This window comes from Dromaius novaehollandiae, chromosome 21 (assembly GCF_036370855.1).
Source record: "Dromaius novaehollandiae isolate bDroNov1 chromosome 21, bDroNov1.hap1, whole genome shotgun sequence".
Taxonomy (NCBI): Eukaryota; Metazoa; Chordata; class Aves; order Casuariiformes; family Dromaiidae; genus Dromaius; species Dromaius novaehollandiae.
This window is the reverse complement of record NC_088118.1, coordinates 1,930,670-1,949,832: the sequence shown is the minus strand read 5'-3', so window position 1 is coordinate 1,949,832 and position 19,163 is coordinate 1,930,670. Positions and strand designations below refer to the sequence as shown.

General features: G+C 47.2%; 2 protein-coding genes across 9 annotated transcripts; one reads left to right on the top strand and one right to left on the bottom strand.

Annotated features, from left to right (window-relative positions):
* Positions 1-1,675: 1,675 nt before the first annotated feature.
* On the bottom strand, positions 1,676-16,849 carry LOC112991722 (T-cell surface glycoprotein CD3 epsilon chain). 4 transcript variants are annotated; one of them, XM_026114402.2, is made up of 8 exons: positions 16,770-16,849; positions 8,113-8,224; positions 6,612-6,632; positions 6,293-6,313; positions 5,428-5,643; positions 4,637-4,789; positions 3,545-3,591; positions 1,676-3,188 (listed from the first exon to the last, which is right to left on the bottom strand). In XM_026114402.2, the coding sequence occupies exons 2-8, from the start codon at positions 8,192-8,194 to the stop codon at positions 3,132-3,134; spliced, it is 597 nt and encodes a 198-aa protein (XP_025970187.1). In that variant the 5' UTR covers positions 8,195-8,224; positions 16,770-16,849; the 3' UTR covers positions 1,676-3,131. The 4 variants fall into 4 exon arrangements, with proteins under 4 accessions (XP_025970187.1, XP_025970183.1, XP_025970186.1 ...); XM_026114398.2 differs by lacking the exon at positions 16,770-16,849 and adding an exon at positions 13,198-13,334; XM_026114401.2 differs by lacking the exon at positions 16,770-16,849 and adding an exon at positions 12,974-13,105.
* Positions 13,158-19,134, top strand: MPZL2 (myelin protein zero like 2). 5 transcript variants are annotated; one of them, XR_003261346.2, is made up of 7 exons: positions 13,158-13,292; positions 15,599-15,765; positions 16,425-16,635; positions 16,788-16,932; positions 17,378-17,465; positions 17,557-17,719; positions 18,018-19,134. XR_003261346.2 is itself a non-coding variant. In XM_026114397.2 (6 exons), exons 1-5 carry the CDS (start codon positions 13,238-13,240, stop codon positions 17,436-17,438), a joined length of 639 nt encoding a protein of 212 aa, XP_025970182.1. In that variant the 5' UTR covers positions 13,158-13,237; the 3' UTR covers positions 17,439-17,450; positions 18,018-19,134. The 5 variants fall into 5 exon arrangements, 3 of the variants coding, with proteins under 3 accessions (XP_025970182.1, XP_025970181.1, XP_025970180.1); XR_003261345.2 differs by having other exon boundaries at positions 17,378-17,719; XM_026114397.2 differs by lacking the exon at positions 17,557-17,719 and having other exon boundaries at positions 17,378-17,450.
* Positions 19,135-19,163: the final 29 nt, after the last annotated feature.

Here is a 19,163-nt window from a genome sequence, read left to right as displayed (position 1 = left end):
GTGCGCTGGCTACAGGATGCAGCTGAGCAAATGTTCAGAGCCTTTCCCCTCTCGGACACCTTTCCCGAAACGGAGCAGCGCTGAGTCTCCCCACACCAACCCAGCTTTTCCTGGCAAAGTCGCTGCTGCCCAGCTCAGAGCACAAATAGCTAGTGCAGCCAGTTGTACACACCTGTAAGTTGTATTTTCCTGCTTTTCTAAGAATCTGGGTGCTGGGCTTTAGAGAGCACCAGGCTGTGCATTGACCTAGGACTTAGTCATGTAGTGTAAGCACCAAAAGAGTTAACACTCAGTGAACTGGCCACAAATGTGTGCCACAAGGTCTCACATGGAAAACACCTAACAGGCCACGCGAAGCTGTGGGTGCACCCCACGTGCCCTTACAGAAATCCCTGCGTGATCAGCCTTACACACCATGAGCAAGACAAGGAGTTGTTTTTCTATGGTGTCAGCTCTTTAGGCAACAATATTTTGCTCTTCACTGGGGCAGAATAACGCCTTAGTGACTCTTCCCATCTAACCTGCTCCAGTGACACACGAGCCTGGTACAGCCATTGCAGCTAAAATACGCCAATATCCTCCTTTCATCTGCACGGGCTTCTGAGGAGGGCTTTAGAAAACAAGTGACCAGGGGACTGCCTTGCTCTTCTCACCAGCAGATCTCAAAATACTTAGCAATGTGGCTAACCACACTCAGACTACTTTCAGTAGGGGAAAGCCAAGGCAGAGCGAGTATGCAGCGCTCAAGTCAGAGAGCAGGGGAACGTTTATAGCTAGTCTATTTTTGAGAGGTTTGTCTCAACACCTCACCCCGGGGGGGACACAGAACTATGACTGTAGTGCTTCTAAGCATAGAGGCAGAGAGATGTTGTCACGGCACTGTGTCGATCCCACCGAGATAAGGAGAGCGGGGGATGACACAGTTTGCGGCAAACACTAGCAAACATGCAGTCCCATAAATGGTGTCAGAAGCATTGGATGTAGCTTGGGGCAAAATGCAGCCCTTGAGGACCCAGAGCAGTTCGAGCTCCTCACATCCCATTTGTGGCAATGGGCTGTATGACTGGGCTGAATGAGCTGCTTCAGAGCACTGGTCTCACAGGAGCACCGATGATTTGCAGAAGCCGAGAGCCTGGCCCAGAGTGTTTTTAGAGCTGCTGCTGCTCGTATCTCGCAATCTCCCTCCTAGCTGTATAGAACCCAGCTGTGCTGCCTCTAAAACCACATCCTTCAGGGTAAGCACAGTGATCTGAGGCATGAACCCTGCTGTGTGTTTGTCCCCCCTGTGCTGAAACTTCAGGGTTAAACTAGCCTCCCCCGCCCCCCCTTACTGCTGCCATTTCCTCTCTTCTGAGCACTCTCTCTGCGGAGCAACAGAAATCTGGCTCACTCAGCCCATGCACCTTCCCCACTGCTGCCACTTTGGAAACTGCAGCTCCTGTTCACCCCTGCCCTGCTCTCAGACCCGCTCTCCTGGGCTGGGTTTGGCGGTGCAGTTTTGTATGCCTAATTGCCTGCCCCATCCTGGCACAGTCTGCTCCGGAGCCCTTGGTATGCAAGGTGAGTCAACATGGCCCCACAGACGCTCTCAATCTCTCAGACTACTCCTGAGCTGGGAACTCTCTTTTTAGCAGAAACTGTTTTTCTTTAAAGGAAGAAAAACAAGCAGAGAACCTTTTCCAATGCATATCTTGGGGAGCTGTCTCCCATTTTATTAATCTATCACAATTTTTTTTAATGTACATGACAAAAGTTAAAACAGGTCTTTACCAATGGCAAAGAAGCCTGCCATCTTATTAAGAGAGAGAACCCGGCAGAGCTGAAACAGGAGAGAGAAAGGGCAGCAATAAAGGACAGATCACAGATATCTCTAAGTGGAAAAATAAATAAAATAAATTTTCCACTCAGGAAAATGAAACTCCTCCAGCAAAATGTACCCTACGGTACAGCATGCTCCACAAAATGTTTTTATGCTGGACTGCGCTACAGAATAGGAGTAGGAATGGAGCCTCTGCCCCAGAAGTCTCTGGGATGAGAAAGATAACCTAGCAAAAGGGTTTGATGCTCTCTTGGCTCTCGTAGGGCCTGGGCATCACCTGTGTGGCCCCACTGCATTCTTTGTCATTCCACTAAACAGGCTGTTTTCAGGGCAGAGCGCTGGTCTGGGGCTCAGCCAAAGGGGCTCAGTTCCAAGCTGGGAAACACAAAATTCCCCCTTGTGCTGTCCCAGTCAGACTGCAAAGCTGATACTCATTGTTAGGTAGGGGCCCAATCTCAGCTGAAATATCTAGGAGCCCCGTAATTTAATAGGAACAAAGATCTGATGCTCAGCCAAACACTTAAACTTCCTACCAGGAAGCTTTCAGATGGCTTGGGAGGGTGCCAAGGCCCCACGTGACCCTGTCAGGATGTTCTGCCGAGGCTCCGAAACATAAAGGACCCTGGATGCAAAGTGGTACTCAGCCCCACTCACTTCCCACAGAAGAAGGGCTGGGGGTGGCTGGACCGGGCTGGGGATGACTGGGCCAGGCCCCATGTACTGGGAGAAGGGTTTCTCATTCTTTTAAAGGCAAAATCATTTTTTGACTAAAATATTTGTATTCAAAGCAGTGGCTTTTCTATTTTGTGCTTAATATACTAGCTGCCTTCTGTCACAATCCTGGGCAGCGAGAGTCAAGACAAGCTATGAGTAGGAGAGCAGGACAGGGTCAGAGGCCAGGTGCTCTGAGAACCATCACTCTGTAGCTGTCAGCTACCCGGGGAGGCATGAGCAGCAAGTGGAGGCACCCATGGCAAAGAACAAAATAGAGGAGAAAGTCCCAGAGCAGAGAGAAAGAAGTGTGAGGGAAAAGGAGGCGAGGAACCACAAGCAAGGCTTCAGTCCTTTAACGAGAAGGAAAAGCTCTCTTGCCAATGTGTTCGTCTGTTCCTTTTCCCTAGTGTCAGCCTGAAGGCAGAAGGAGCACGTCAAGGTGGGACAGCTGATGGCAGTACGGTGCCTGTGCTGTGTAGCCATCTAGCTTATCCCCAAATGCCTGGGGCTCAGGACGACAGCAGAGATCCGGTATCAAGCTGCACAGAAGCACTCAGCCCCTCTGCCACTGTTTTCCAGCCTGTCATCCATGGGAATTTCAGAAGCCCCTGGGTTCCAGGCCTGCATACACTTCCCGCTGGCCCTTCCGGATGGGCTGTGAGAACAGCAGAGATGTTAGTTTGGGAACCCTTGTTAATATACACTCAAACACTCCTAGGTCTTGGTCCACCCAACACTCAGAGCAAACCACAACAGAGACAACAACTGCAGTGCTGCTCTGGTAATATGTGCAGTGCACTGGAAGCTGCAGTTCTGCTCCTGACTTCCAGGGTCACTGCTAAGAGAAGGGGCTCCACTCTCAGCACCTCCTTCCCCTGCTCCTGAGAATGCTTGGAGGTTTGCTGGATGCTTCTTCAAAGGAGCAAAAAGGACAAATGCTACAGATTCCCTTCTCTGGCTATCCCTCCCCAACCGGCAAAAACAGATGGAAAAAACACAGGTTCTCCATACCTCATAGTCTGGGTTAGGAACAGGAGGAGGACGCTGCATCTTCTGGCCTGCAACAGAGGAAGAGAGAAGTCATCCTTGGTAATGCTTCTTATCCCACAGTGCAAGGGACTTTCATGCAGATGACCCCAGGGTAGAGCATACCATAGGCCCACTCGCATGGCTTTGTTATGAGCTCAGAATTTTTAAAGACCCAGGTGATGCAGTCAGGAGGCTGCATGACCATTTATCAGGAAATTGTGAATAAAAAATTGAAAACATGAGGCCATCATGACCGGAGGCCCAGGCTACAGCTCCACAATACATACACTGGATTTACACTCCCCTGGCTCAGCAAACTGCACAGACATGGGCACAACATCACATTTCTCTTGAACTGTCCTGAGCACACAATATGGAATTTAGACCTGCTGAAAGCTTCATATCAGCTTTGTGAAGGCAAGGGAGAAGTGGCAACGCCTGATCCTCACAAAGCATTGGGTAGTGAGCACCCATGGTACTTTTCTGACAGGAAGCCCCCTGACACAAATGTCCCTGTCAACAGTTCTGGAACAAATCTCAACCAGCAGCACGAGGTCAGCACCTTGCATGACTTTACCCCAGCGTTTACAATCCATGCGCTCCACTGCTGAACCCACTGTGCCACCAACCATGACTTCGGAAGCCATGAAGTCAAAATTATCGTTTTAAAAACATCGTGATTCCTAACCCCATCTTCTCTGTGCAGGCTTGATTCTTGGTCTTTGAATGCCTGAGATGGCAGCAGAGTGGGCCGGGGCCAGGCTGGGCTTGCTGGCTACACTTGTAAGCTGAGCATCTGCTGTACAGTGCTTGCTTCAACACAGACTCACTGCTGCTTCACAACAGCCTGCGAAATGGTTTCCTGTGGGCAGGAAACCTTTGACACAAAATGGCAGCCGCACCCATCGCATTCAGGAGACAGCCCACAGCAACAGATGTGGCAAGCAGGAGCGGAGGAGTCCGACAGGCTTTGGAGGCCCAGGGGGAAAACAGGCTGCTCCGTCACTGCCTGGGGCAAGTTCTTAGCATCCCAGGGAGGTCATGGATGGCAGACGCATCTGACAGGGCTCTTACCTCGTGGCCGGCTGCCGGCACCAGCGCTGGCTTTCCCCTTCCTGTCCTTGCTGAAGTAATAGACCAGAATCAGTACCCCAAGGGTGATGAGAAGGTCTGCAGTGATGATCCCCATCACAGCTAAGGTATCCAGCTCCTCACAATTTGTGCACACTGTCAGAAGGGGAGGTGAAGGTGTTCAGAGACAGACACCCTGACTCTTCAGCACAGGGTAAAGGGAGCAGCTACAAGTCCAAGACATCATAATCATAGTGAGCTTTCTGCTCACAATGTCCAGGCCTCAATAATCTGATTAGCCTTAGCAGAAAAGATGCAGCTCTGGGTGGGAAGGAGAAAAGAGCAAACAGACATGAAGGGAGACTGGACAGGCTATTCTATTACCCCGTCCATTTCCGTCTGCCAACAATTTGGGGGGGCCAATGTGTGCAGCAACCTCACTACCCTCTTCTATTCTGCACAGCCTTAGCAGAAGGATGCAAAACGTCTCCTAGAATATCATTGCTCTGCTCACGCCTATCTAACTTTGAGCCCAGTCTACCTCTGCTGGATTCCAAGACCTGAATGCAGAGCAGCTGCCCAAATTTCCAATGTCTCAAAGGTTTAAATCACTGTGTCAGGAGGGAGGGAAACTCCCTGGTTGCATGCTGGATCACAGAAACCAGGCTGCGTGCTCCGGATGTGAGCCTTCCACTCTGTGAGACAAGAAGTGCCTCTAGCCTTTGTGACAGACGTTACCCATCTATCTTTAGCCCATGCAGAGTTTCTTACAGACAGAGCGCGCTTTCACTCACCTCTGGCATTCAGGTACATACTATGCTTCTGATCACCTGAAGAACAACTCACATTGACAGGAGAGCTGTCATAATTCTCTATGACGTATTTCCTAACATTGTCATCTGGTTTTGACAAAGTTGACTTCCAGACTATGTTGCTCTCAGTTATGGGACACGTGATGGTCACTGTAGTTCCAGAAATCTCCACCAGGAATTCTTGACCGGGAGCTGGGCCTACAGAAAGGGAAACCAACATTGCAATGGGCTTTTGGACAGGCCACCCTCAATCCCAGAAGTCCAGCTGGAGAAGAGCCATCTGAGCCCTCCTTGTCCACCCAGCTTCTTGGAAGTTTCTGAAGTGTCCTGAGGTTGGGAGTGACAGAGAAAAAGAGACAGGCAGACTGAGGAGGAAATAACTTTCAACCTTGAGAACCATTTAAAAATTCTGCACCCTGCCTCCATCACGGTAGTTTGTTTTGCCCAATTTTATAGTAAAAATGTAAATTCCCCATGCATGTGTCTTCTGCACAGATGTTTTTCTTTAGTTTTTACATTGACCTCTTTGCAACACTAAACAGATTCAAAACATCATCACAGAATGTTCAATTGGATATCACAGAGTTTGGCCACATGCCACTGATCATACGCTTGCTGGCCTCTGCAAATGCCATAGCCTCTTTGGAGACCACTAACAATAATTAGGGGCAACTCATAATAGCCGACTTTTTAAATCAATGAAGCAACTAATGAACAGGGAATCTTTCTCTCCTAAAATACTGCTTGAACTCAAATTTTTCTACCTGCCTCTTAGTCCTCACCTGCAAGGCATCTGCAGTCTTTATATTATACTAAATAGTAAAGAATGCTGGTAAAGTACACTTACCTTCCTCTGCTTCAGCATCCTCTGGAAAGGAAAGAATAACAAGTGTTAACAAATCTGCCTGCTGTTATCTTATTGCTTGCTGATCTCTGCAAATATCCAACCCTGCTTGGAGATCACTAGCAATAATTAGGGACAATTCATGAGAGCCAATTTTTCAAATCAGTGAGAACAGCAACAATAAATGAACAGGGAATTTTTCCTATCCTACAATATTTGCAGAATTCAAATATTTCTGTTTGACTTTTAGTCCTCACTTATGAGGCATCTGTAGTCTTTTTATCACACTAAATAGTTAAGAACTCTGGTAAAATACACTTACCCTCCTGTGCAGCGGTGCCAACTACAAAAGAAAGAATAACAAGTATTAACAAATTTAGCTACTGATATCTTATATCTTTCCTACCTCAAGGAAATCTTTCCTGAATTCAGCTGCTTGAAAGGGATGGCTACACTCCTCTGTTTGTGTTACACATGTTAGAAGCATTAAGTTAGCTGAGACAGGATGCTGTTTTGAAATGAAGTCTTTTCCTTTGGAAGCCATTTTTAAAACAGATTAAAATAGAATGGAAATTTGACTGGTTTTCCAAGCCTGTTTATGAAAAAAGGTTTACTGCAAGGTGTAGACTCAACAACTTTGCTTTGTTACCATGGATCAAAGACTGCTGGAAAACCATGCCTTGCTTCTGCAGTGAGAACCACTGTCCTCCGCAAGAGTGTACCCACTGGAGGACTGGACACTAACACTTGATCTAACTTTAGGAAGTGGTTTACCTACGTGATTGTTCTCTCTGGATAGGAAATGAGTAGCTCCAGTAAGGTTTATAGAGCTGGAGAATTATAAAACCTGTTTTGGGAGGTCTGAATCGGACCTGTGATTTCCTTTAAAGATTTTCTATTTGTTGATAGAAAGTAACACAAGTAAATAGAAGGATGAGCTGTGTTCATGTGCTCGGTTCTGTTGTCTCATCCCACGTAATGCTTGCTTTACAGAGTGACTTGTAACGAAATTGTAGATTTGAAATTTCACAGGTATAGGATTTGGCTGGAGAGAAGGTGCTTTATCCTTTATATAAGATGAATTTAAATATGAAAAATAACAGGGTATTGCCAAACCAAATGTTTTCTATCTTCTCAAAGAATAGCAGTTGGTATTCGCCACACATTTGGCAGAGTTCCTATAGTCTTATTTAACTGTCTTCTAATTATCTTTCAGACTTACCTCTCTTAGTTACCAGCTTCTTTATAGTCTTTGCAGATACTCTGCACTTCATCTTAAGAAAGCTTTCCGAATACTGGTCAATTCACCCTGGCAACATGGAAGAAGGCTGCCACTCCCATGTTATCATGGTGAATCTGACACAAAATGGAAGCGATCTACCCATGACCACGAAACAGTTTAAGAAAAGTGCAGAAATAAATACTAGAAATAGGATGAAAAGTAAAGCCTCAGGTTCTTATAGCACATGCTGCTGCAAAAAGTACTGCCTTCAAGCTCCAACTTTTACACTTCACCCACAGCGCTGCATCAATTCTGAAGACCAGGTGTTTTAGTGAATTAGCTAGTAAGCAAAAATTCACTAAGGACCTTAGCTGCTTTCCTCTAGCCTGAAAGGGTTGTATTCCCATTTCCCTGTCCCTGCACCTGCACTTTGAAGGGAATCCTCAGCCTGGAGAGCAGCGGCTCCATAGGCACTGTGCATGACAGAAGATGGGGCTGCAGGTACTTTGCAAAACCAGCCACACACTCTCCTGCTTTCTCCCCTGCCAACCCAGGCAGCTGCCCTTCTGATCCCCATGGGCTTCTGGCTGGCTGTACTCACCCACGCACAGCATGAGCCCCAGAAGAAGCAAGGAAAGCTCAAACCTCATCCTTGTGTTCCTCCTCCTGCTCTTCTCTGCCATTCCTGATCAAATCGGCATCACTGAGTCTGGCTGTGAAGGAAGAAAGAACACATTGGCTTTTGAAGTTCTAGCTTACAAGAAAAGAGGCCCAAGATTTTTTTCCCAGAATTGTGTACGGCGATGAACTGAGCAGCGCCGAGGAGACTCACTGTTTCCAGTGAAACCTGCAGGCAGCCAAGTAAGACACAGAACACGTATGATAAAATAAACGCATGCCAGGAAGTGCGGAGGTTCAAAATGTCTTCACTTCTGAACGTCATTGACAGCAAGGGTTGGCTGCTCTGCACCAGCCCAGTTCAGGACTCTGCAGAACTGCTGTAACCGCCTCAGGAGCAGTAGGAGAGATAAACAAGCCCAAGTTAGATTTGCCTTCAGGACCATCCTAACAACTTTTAAAGTGAGCATTTCTGAAGGTTAAACTGTTGCAAGCAACTTCGCATAGTGAGAGAATAAACAAAGGAACCCAAAATGCTACAAGAAGCTCAACAGCTAGAAACACTATGGCCAGCACAAACGAGCCTTTAAACTCCTTGAAGTAGCACTGGCTTCAATGATTGCATTTGCTCAACTCCTACCATGCCACTCCTTCTCTGGATGCTACAGGAACACAGGACATCAATAGCAGTAATGACATGGACCAAAACAGGGGGAAAAGACCCAGAACAGGGAGAGAGAAAACCCACTAAGGAAGAGATGCAGATCATACGTATAACTGAGTTAACTAGCTGGGCTTTTATGCTGCCAAGCCCAGTGCCAGCTGGGACAGGGCTTGTGTGACTGGTTCAGCACTCTGTCAAAAGTTGTCTTGCAATTGCTGCTGTCTTTTTCTCAGTTCACACAAGACCCTAGGGGGTGGGTTTTAGTCACTGATGACATGACCCGGATTTTAACTTTGTTCTTTCACTATAGCACTTCCCATCTGTTCCTGCTGCCTCTTCAGGAGTGGCATTGCTCTCCCACTTGCCTGCTCCTCGCCCAAACTCTCCTCTGCGTACGCATGACAGTGAGGAGCACAGCGAAAGGAAGGGTGACTAAGCACAGCAACACGTACTGCAAGCCTCTGAACTGGAGCTAATGTTCTGTGCCGAACAGATATTTGATGGCATTTTTTCCTTTAGTGAGGGAATGTATTTAACTGTTCTGTTCTCTGTGTCTCTTCAGCTTCAGTATGAGACTGCAAAAACAATTATAAATTTTCGTGCAGCATTTACACTCATGTTATGAATTGCACCTATAATAAAATCTGCTTTATTTCATTAATTCACATCCATTTCTGTCAACTCCTCAGTCAAGTAGCCCCCACAAGAGGGAAATGCAAGGAAGAAAGGCTAAGTCTGTTTGCAAAAAGCCTTTGCCTAGTCAGCTGCCAAAAGCAGTAGGGAACATGGTGTGGAAAATCCCACCCAAAAGGCCGAGACATCCTTCCATGCAAAGCTAGAAGTCCAGACCCTGTACTCAGACATGGCTGCCACTGTGCCTACGTGGAGAGTCTGCACTGTCTTTTTCGAAAGTTTTCCATGCACTGAGTTTCCTTGGGTCTAATAACCCGGGTAAAAGCGGCCTGACTCCACTAGAGGGGGCTCCCAGCCCTTCCAATGCGCTCTGCTCTCGCACGGGTCACGCCTGCCTGCCTTGGTAAAGAGGGGCTGCAGGGAACCCTCTCTTTCCAGACCTCTACCTAAGGCCGGCAAAGCCCTCCACACCTGCACGGCGCTGCGGCAGGCGCCTTTCCACGCTTTGCTTCCAGCAAGGATGATGCCACGGACAAAGTGGGAACACACCGTCATTCTGTCTCCCTGCGCTCGAAGCCTACAGAGGTACTTCTGCTGACAGAGCTGCTCAGGTGGCTGTCAGAACAGCAGGGATTTTAGGGAAGGTGGCCAAAGGAGACACTGCAAAGCCAGCCAAGGCTCCCTCCTTCCACAAGAGTGCTCTGGTTCTGCTCCTCCACGGAGGGCTGAATTCCTTTCCGGATGCCTGAGAGGATGGAGCTGGCTTCTTGCCGCTTCCCAAGAGCTCGCCATTTCATGGCATGGCTAATCACAGCGCTGTGGGGCTCTCTTTAGCTCACAGACATTTCTTTAACTGAATCCTGTTTCAGAGTGAAAAATCTGAGAATTAATGTTACTCGTAAGCGTGCCTGGGACACAGCTGTATCTTAACAATTGGACTCAGCATGTGTTTTGAAACAAAATGTTGAAGATTAGTAACAGACTTTGCAAGTAAAGATCAGAAGAAACCCTCCTCTCCAGTCCTGTGCGTTACACACATGTGGTCTTAACTGAGAGCTAGTATTGTCGCCGGGCGGCCAAAGTCAAACGGGGCAGTTACAGCAAGAAACACGCTTGCTCTGCCGGACTCTACACAAGCTGCCTGAAGACAGTAAGTTGCTGCTGTGTAGAAAGATGATCTCAAGCAGCAGAAGCCTCGTCTGTGGGAAAGATGTGAGGCTGATGTAATCACTACTGTAATGAAGCACAACAAAATGCCCAAGTGCTAAACTTGAGACTTTTACAGCCTGACTGCTGGATGAGCCAAGTGCCTGTAGCATGCACTGCTCCATGCGGAGCTGGGGGAGCCTCGGCTTTCGACGATCAGCATGTCATTGGTGGCACCCAGCACCAGGGAAATCCATGCGCACGTTCCAGAAACCAGCTCGCCCATCCTGTGGGCCAAAATCCTACGGCAGACTGAGGAAGGGAGCTGCGGAGTCCTACTGCTCAACTCTCTGCTCTAAGCACGCACCTGTCCTCCTGCCCGAACACGCGAGTGGGAGAGCCCCAGAGCCAGAGCTGTATGCCTGGCCTCCCAAGTCCTGCTGCACTGTCTAGAAAACGTTTGTTGATTTTGAAGCTTTTTGTGCACCTACCTTCTAAGCATGAATTGTGAGTCAAGAGTCTTAGTAGCAGGGTGTATTTGGAGTTAGAGCAAAGAATTTACCAGACAGCTGCCATTGCACGGCCTTACCTGGAGACTGCTGGCTTTTTCAGATTTGAAATTCAATCTTTAGACTAGACATTGTTATCTCAGCCTGCACTGACTTTTCTCTCTGGGACATTTTGGACAGGTGGAGCCTGGGGGCCCACCACACACAGCTCTGCAGACAGGCAGAGCAGACACCCGAGTTGTGCTCTCTGGCCTGGGAGAGAGGCCAGAGGCAGCTGTCCGGAGGCAGCCTGCCGGAGCTGCGTACTCTCCATGCAAGAGTCCTGCCTCGGCATCCTCAGAAAATGCCGCGGCACTAGTATGTTTTCCTTCTCCAGGGACCATTATAAAAATGCATTTTCAGGCTGCAAGATTTGACAGCTTCAATTTCCCACAGGAGAGGCTCTAGGAGCCCTATTTGGGATCACGTTTCCTGGCTTTGCTGCAGTGCACAATGCATTGAATAAGCCCTCTCTCCTATGAGGAGAGCCAGTCAAGACCAAATGTTCACTCTAAAACCAGTGCAATTGCAACAGATCAGCTTCTCCCAAGACAAGAAAGTGTTCCTTGGAAAGACCGAACCAGTCTCCTTCACTTGAAAAAGGATACAATGGTTAAAAATCAGAGCCTGCGCTGAAGCGCTGCAGGTTCAGACCTGAACTGAGGTTGCTGAGTAGCAATTACAGAGCAACTCCTAGCGCTGTTAGGGATCTGCAAGCTGTGGGATTCTGCAGAATTGTCATAGCGAGGACTTCTCCCTTCCAGGTCCCACCTGGGTGCACTGAATATAGTGTGCATGCTTGTATGTTTGTATACTTGAAATTTGAAAGTTAAAAATACACTGAGTACTTTCCTAGCAAACTGCCACAAGGATGTTACGACAGCGAATGGGAAGAGAGATGCCCACACGGTTGCTCATTACCAGGAAGTCTGAGAGTCCCGCCGCTGTCCTCTTTCCACCAAAGCCTTGTTCTGGCCAGCTGTGACATCCTTTCAGGGTGCCCCAGCTAACCCAAAACATCCCGACTGGAGCACGCACAGCTGAACAGCGAGACCGCCCTCACTCTGCACCTTGGTCCTCAGCTAAAGGGAACCTTTCAAAATGGCCAGAAGTTAGTGCCATCCTCCCCGCCCCTGCCTCGGCACCACTGCAAGGATGATTAGCACCAGTGACAATCAAAGCTCCTAACGTGGCGTGACCGTTTGGAAACAGTCCAAGGACCAGACACAAACAGAGCCACAGCCAGTAGCAAATTCTGCTGGAAAGTGATTTATGGTCTTCTCATGCAAACATCCTTATCTTGCTAACACACATGCACAACTCAGCTCCACACTGACAACTGCCACACTCCACCGGCAAAACACTGGGTGTCCCATTGAGTTTCTCTGCTTCCTTGCACTGCTTGTTAAGCAGTGGGATTCCCCAGCTGTGTCCGGAATACCACTCATGTCCAACGTAATTGTCTTCTGACTTTTCCAAGCAGTTTTTGAGCACCAGTTAATTCAGCCTCACAATTCTTCTGTGGGATAGCTGCAACTAAGTAGCCTTACAGACTTCATGACTTCATTTGACTTCAGATATCTGCAATTCAGTAAGACGTTTCCACCCTCTGGATGTGTGTGCACATTGCTGCCACAGACCTGTTTTAGCTTGCTTTTTTTCTATTGTTCGCAGGTGTTTGTCAAACAAATAGCCCTCATCCCTTTAGGCTATAAACACCTTAAGGCAAATTTGCTTTTAGGAGCAAAATTACCTCCCACAAGAGGGGAGTGGTTTCAAATGGAAACTGGGAGGAGGGATGATTGCAACACAAAAGAGCAAAGGAATATGGGAGCAGAAGAAATTAATCTTACCCTGAAAATCTCCCTGTTTTACCCACCGAAGTGAGCTGTGCTGGCCGCACCTTGCCTTTCAGCGCCTGGGCAGGGGAGTGCTCCGTGACTCAAGCAGGAGGAAGCGCTCACATTGCCTTGCAGGCCAAGCTGAAAGGAAGGAATTTGCTCTAGTGTGCCAGGAAGGCTTTCAGGAACTCATCTTTTATCCGGTCGTCGGGATCCCCAAACGAAGTTCTTTTTACCTGCACTGCTCCGTCTCTGGAGTACGAGCTTGTCTTCCTGATGCATGGCCCCAACTGGCTGGGTGCTGCGCTCTTCCTTGGGGTACAGCTCCGAGGTAAGGAAACCTGGTTTTGTCTGGCCTCAGCTGCATCTTGACTTTCCTCTTCTGATCAGTAAATTACCAACCTCATTAAGGCAGTGACTTTACAGAAGTCTCAGACGTGATGTGGACAATCACTGTCATTCTTTCGGTCTTGGGTTCGCTGTGAGCGCCATGAAGTGATTGAGTTTCTTGGACAAACAGGTTTAGGTGTGTTCAAGTGGAAGAACACTGAGCTCATTCTGAGCTCCAGTTACACATCTTCATGGCCTCTGCCTCACTCCGTGCTCCCGCCAGGACTCTGGACTTTACTCTTGGATGTTTATTTCACTGTCTTTGTTACTAGACAATCAGAGCTTGTTAAATGGGGCTAGGTTTAGATCCTTTATGCTGCAATGAATCCAGAACAAAAATAAACTTACTTGAATTTTCAGTGGTTTATATCAATATAACTGGAAACAAAATTTGGTCTAAGAAGACCATATCCTTTTCCAAACACATCAGCGCACAGATACTTTTAGTATTCTGTCATGAAAAAATATTTTATACTCAATTCCTACATTTGACATTGAATCTTTGGTTGTGAAACATGATCTCTGCCAGTGAAGTGTTCAAACGTGAACACCTTCAATGTTTTGGCATTTTAAGTATTTTCTCCTTTGAGAAAATAAATTATTTGGCAAGAAAGTTTTGGCAAGAAATTATTTTCAAAAAGATAAATCCATTGCATTTTCAGATTATGAAATACACTGACTAGATCACAGATTTAAAGATTAGACTGCCTATCCAGCTACTGAGAATTAGCAAATAAAACAAATAGGTAATACAGGAAAATGTATCAGTTATCTCTGCTAAAAAACTACACCCTACCAGCCCAGATAAGCCATTTTTCACTTGAGGCAACACTGTGGTGAGTTAATTTATCTTCCTATAGTGACCAGAAGTGATTGCTAGTTTCTTTTTTTGCTAGGTTAGTTCTACCAGTGAGTGAAAAGAAAGTTATGGGACTACATGATGAGGAACAGGGGGGAACTGCTGCTGGTGGTAGCAGCATGACTATTAGATCGGCTCTGCCGTTTTGTGGAAACTAACCCAGAGGGACTAGGTTTTGCCAGTTCAGAGAGCTGAGGCGGTCAGGCAAGCAACACAGTGATCATGGGGGAAAAAGTGGGAACCTACAGCATCACTGTTTCTGTAGCAGCAATCTGCTAGACTGGTTGGACTGTCTACAGAACAGCAGGGCGAGCCAGAGGACAACTGCAGCTTGAACCTGAGCAGCACCTTCACAAACAACCCTTTTGCTTTCTTATTTTCCATTTTTCTTCTTTCTTTGTCTTTATGCTGTCTCTTTTACTGTTTGTCTATCTTTCTGGGTAGCCTAACTTAATACTTAAGTATTTTTAAAGCAGCAGCTGTGGCGGTTTGGTTAACAGAAGATGTTTCTTTGACAAACAAACGCTTACAGATTTACCACGAGGATTTCCTGCACAGAGTTCCCCAACCTGCTTCGACTATAACTGTCCAGCAGTGCTGTTGCCCCTCTCAACAGGCACTTCTTGCATCAGTAAGAGCAGCTTTCACCATGATGGGCAGGACACTCAAACTGATATGTGAAGCATATAAAGGAAAGTCTGTCTAGCCTGTGTGGGATGGGAATTGGCAATTGTTTATAGGTGCTCAGCAGTGCTACCTGAAAGGACAGGACTGCTTTTCTAAAGGGACCTGCCTGGGGAATAGAGCGCAGTAGAATGTAATCCCCTGTAAGAAGGTGACCAGGACAAGGGCCTGAAAAGTTAGGAGGCATCCTAAGTGCCCATCAGCAGCAAGTGTATATTGCAAGGGTTTATTGCACCTCCTAGGTGTCAAGCTTGTTTATCCCTGAAAGAGGTAGAAGACAGACATTTCCCCCCCCAAAACAATATGATATCTATTGCCCCTACAGGCAAATCTTTCTCAGTGGTCTCCACTGAAACTGTTGTCAGATCTGCAAATGTTTAACTGTACAGCCACAACACTCCCAAGAAAGCCCTGCACCAACTCAGACGAACGCAAATGTCCCCTGAAACCAGTACTGCGTGGCTTGCGTGGCTTGCGTATCAATTAACAAAAACCAGGAAGTACATGGGATCTCTTGGTATTTGCATACGTAAGATTGCACCCTCAGTAATTAAATCTGTATCCTTGTGATCATCAGGTTAAACATTAACAGGGCCAGATAAGGCAGGCTCCATCAGAGCTTGAGAGTCGATAAGGAAAGGCATTGAGTTTACTCCCAGACAGTAGTTTTCTTTCGCTCTAACTCCTTGCTGTTTTCCCTGCAGCGCTGTGGCCTGTGGCAGCTGTGGAAGTTCACACTGCCAAGGAGGTGGATGCTGTGAATGGAACTAACCTACGCTTAAAATGCACCTTTTCTAGCAGCAGCCCTATTAGCCAGCAGCTGTCAGTGATCTGGAACTTCCAGCCTGAGGACCAGAGCTCTCATGAGCCAGTGAGTGAGACCTTTACGCTCCATTTCACTGATGCAGACTTGCTCAAACAATCCTCTCCCAAGGCACAGCACTGAGTAAGCCCAGTGACTGCAACAATTCCAGGTGTAGATACGGGCAAGCACAGCAGCTACGCACAAGTATGTTGTACATCTTGGACCGTTTCTGCTATTCAAAATAGTCAATCTAAGCAAAAAGCTTTGTTTACAGACCCTGCTTAAAGAAACAATCTTTATGTTTAGTTTCGGGTAATCGGGGTTGAAATATCCCAGGCCTGATGAAACCCTATCTGCTTAACCACAGTTGAACCTCATGTCCAAGCTCAGGTCCTGCACTGACTTGACTCACAGAATGGCTTGCATCGGCTAACATGGCAGAGTAAGCAGGTCATCGAGTACTGTGGGATAAATGAAAGATAGCTGAACACAGCCTAACACAGCCTTAGGCCTGAGCAGGACAGAGGCAGCACGGCTGCCAGAGCAAAGGTACTACCACTCTGAGGAGTGAGAGAGCCTCAGCGTTCATTGAGAGGGCTGAGTCATCACCGCTCTCCTCTGCTCGGGCCACGTGCCTCTGCCTGTGCCACTCGGCTTTCATGCACTGCTTCCGTTACGTGTGCTGCGCACTGAGCAGGAGTGATAGTTTCCTTCCTTTCGTGTAGGTATTCTATTACCTCAAGGAGCCCTACGAGATGACTACTGGGCGGTTTAAAGAGCGAGTCACCTGGGATGGGAATATTCAGCGTAACGATGTTTCCATCGTTATCTGGAATTTGCAGCCCTCTGACAACGGGACATTCACATGCCAGGTGAAGAACCCACCAGATGTTGGTGGCACAGTTGGTGAAGTGCGACTCAGAGTTGTGCAGAAAGGTGAGAGGCCAAGAACCACCCCCAAAGGTCATGTGAAGTTAGCCACTGCACAGCATTGTCAGGTCTTCCTCCTCATCTGGGCCCCTCAGTGTGTCCCTCTTGCTCATTGACCTGTTTCTCTCTTGCTAATTTACCTGTTTCTCTCCATGCAGTGCATTTCTCAGAAATCCACTTCCTGGCAGTGGCCATTGGGTCTGCCTGTGTTCTGATGATCATTGTGGTGATAGTTGTGATTTTCTGTCGACACCATCGGAAGAAACAGCAAGAGAAGAGGACTGAGGTGGCAGACACAGAACTGTAAGGACAGAGGAAAGAGAAAGGCTGCTGGGAAACCTGGTCAAATATATCTTCATGGCTATTCTGAATCATTGGCTTGGACCCTACACTAAGCATCTACAGTGCAAAACTGCCAACACAATTAGCAATAATTGGCTGCTCTCTCACTTGCAGTCAGAACAGAGCCCCAGGATGACTGGACTTTGGAGTCCTCATTTTGCTCTTGCCCTTCAAGGTGGCTTCCCACTCAGAGCAGGAGCCAGCTGTGGCAGTGGTGGTTGGCAGAAGCTCACTGTTCTTTCCTCCATAAACCTGACAGTGTGGTCACCATCCCTGTAAAATGCTTTTTATCTTATTGTATAACTTCTTGTTATATGTTATACATGCTATATGTAACTCAGAACCTGATGCTGCTGCTCAGCACAGCTGATGCTAATATTGGCTTTTTAAATTTTTCTATTAACAGTACCGAAAAGGAGAAGCTGCAGATTGGAGAAGAAAAGGAAGCCACTCCATTAGACGACTAGAAGTCTTTAACAGTACATACAATGCAGGTTTTTGTTCAAACATTCTCTATTTCATGTCCCGGGGTTACTGCAGGCTTTCAAAGAAGGTTTTACTTAGGTATTTCACCTCTATTCACAGTCAACAGGTCATGGTGGCCATAAACACAAACTGCTGAGACCACAGTCACACTCTGCTCATGGAGGAGCCTTCAGAGAGAGAATGCCAACTGAATGGGCAGTGGAGACAGAACTTCCTCTTAACCCTGGAAGAAGTTTCTCCACCTTAGTGTTGAGGATCATTGGTAGGAAAGCCTTCATTGCTGCTTTCCACTGCTTACCTGTTTTGTGGATAAAGAGGAATGAACTAATTTCCTTTCACCAGTTTTGAATCGGCTTTCTGATTCATTTAATCTTTATTGTTTTAAATTGCTACAGGACAACTGAAATCTGTTTGCAGATTTGCTGGGTTTGCTGAAACATTTCAGCATAATTTTTACCACGCAATTTCTGAGGTCACCAGTTGCACCTACTATTTTTATTTTCAACAGTAAACCATAGTAATGTAACTCTGTTTTGTTTTCTTATAATCTTTCTTCTTAGGTACTTCTAAAGCAGATGGTGACAGCTTGTAATTTCAGATGTTAAGACACAGCTGAATTACAGACGACTGATGCTGCAAGTGTGGTATCCCTGCTCAACCTGAAGTTCTTGCAGGAAAAGAGGGTGACATTAACATAAGTCGCAAGGTGTTATCTGCTCTGAAGAAGAAGAAAAATCCCCAAAGAGTTGATCAAAATGCCAGGATACCTAGCTGGAGATTTGCAAACCATCCAAGCAAACACACACTCTTGCACCTTAAAAAGTAAATGGTACACTTGGGTTGCCCTGTTGTGCGTCCCTCACAAACTTCTTTAATGTCACTAGAAAAGAAGACTGTGTAGATGAGGCATCAGAGGAGCAGCTAGTTGCTATAAGGTATTTTAAATTCCTTTGCTGCTTTAAATGGAAAGTGCTACAGTTTGGGAATGTATGCGGTTTAACAGGGTTTAGCAACGAATGTGTTTTTTATATTGATCTTTTTTAACTCCGCTAAGCTTTGTAAAATACGGTAGCTGGAAACACTGCCTTCCCCGGAGCAGACTGTGGCTTTGGCCGCTTGCCCCCTCTTCCCACTCCCTCCTCCCCTGAGCTCCTTCGCATGCCGCTGCTCCCCGAGTGGTTTCACGCTAGTCACCGAACTCTGAGGCGCAGCGGGACGCGCTCCCCGCTCGCCAGCGCGTGCATGGCCGGCGGTGGCTGTGGCCGTCGGAGCGCGGGCCGCCCCGGGCGCGCTGACACGCCGCAGTTTAATCGGGGATCAGCGGGCAGCGGCCGGCAGCGCTGCTTCAGGCTTCCCGAGGCAGCACTCTTATCTCACTTTCTCTAGATCATATTTATTGTTCCACGCTAATAACATGAAAGCGCATCTTACTGCTGCCTTTGATACCTCTCCTACATCCTCTTCGCCTCGGCAGACTTCATTAGACCGAGACAAAGCCCCGAGCCATTAAAACCAACCTGTATTTCACCAGCGCTAAATCAAAGTATCAGCCTGTCTGTGTAAAGAGTGTCCTTATGACTTTATGACTTTGCCTGTAATGTGCTGGCCACATTATCTGTTTGTACGTTTTCTTCTTCTGTCAAGTGTGTTATAAATAAACCTGGTTTGCAGACAGAAGCGACAGCATGACATAACTGCTGCAGCCC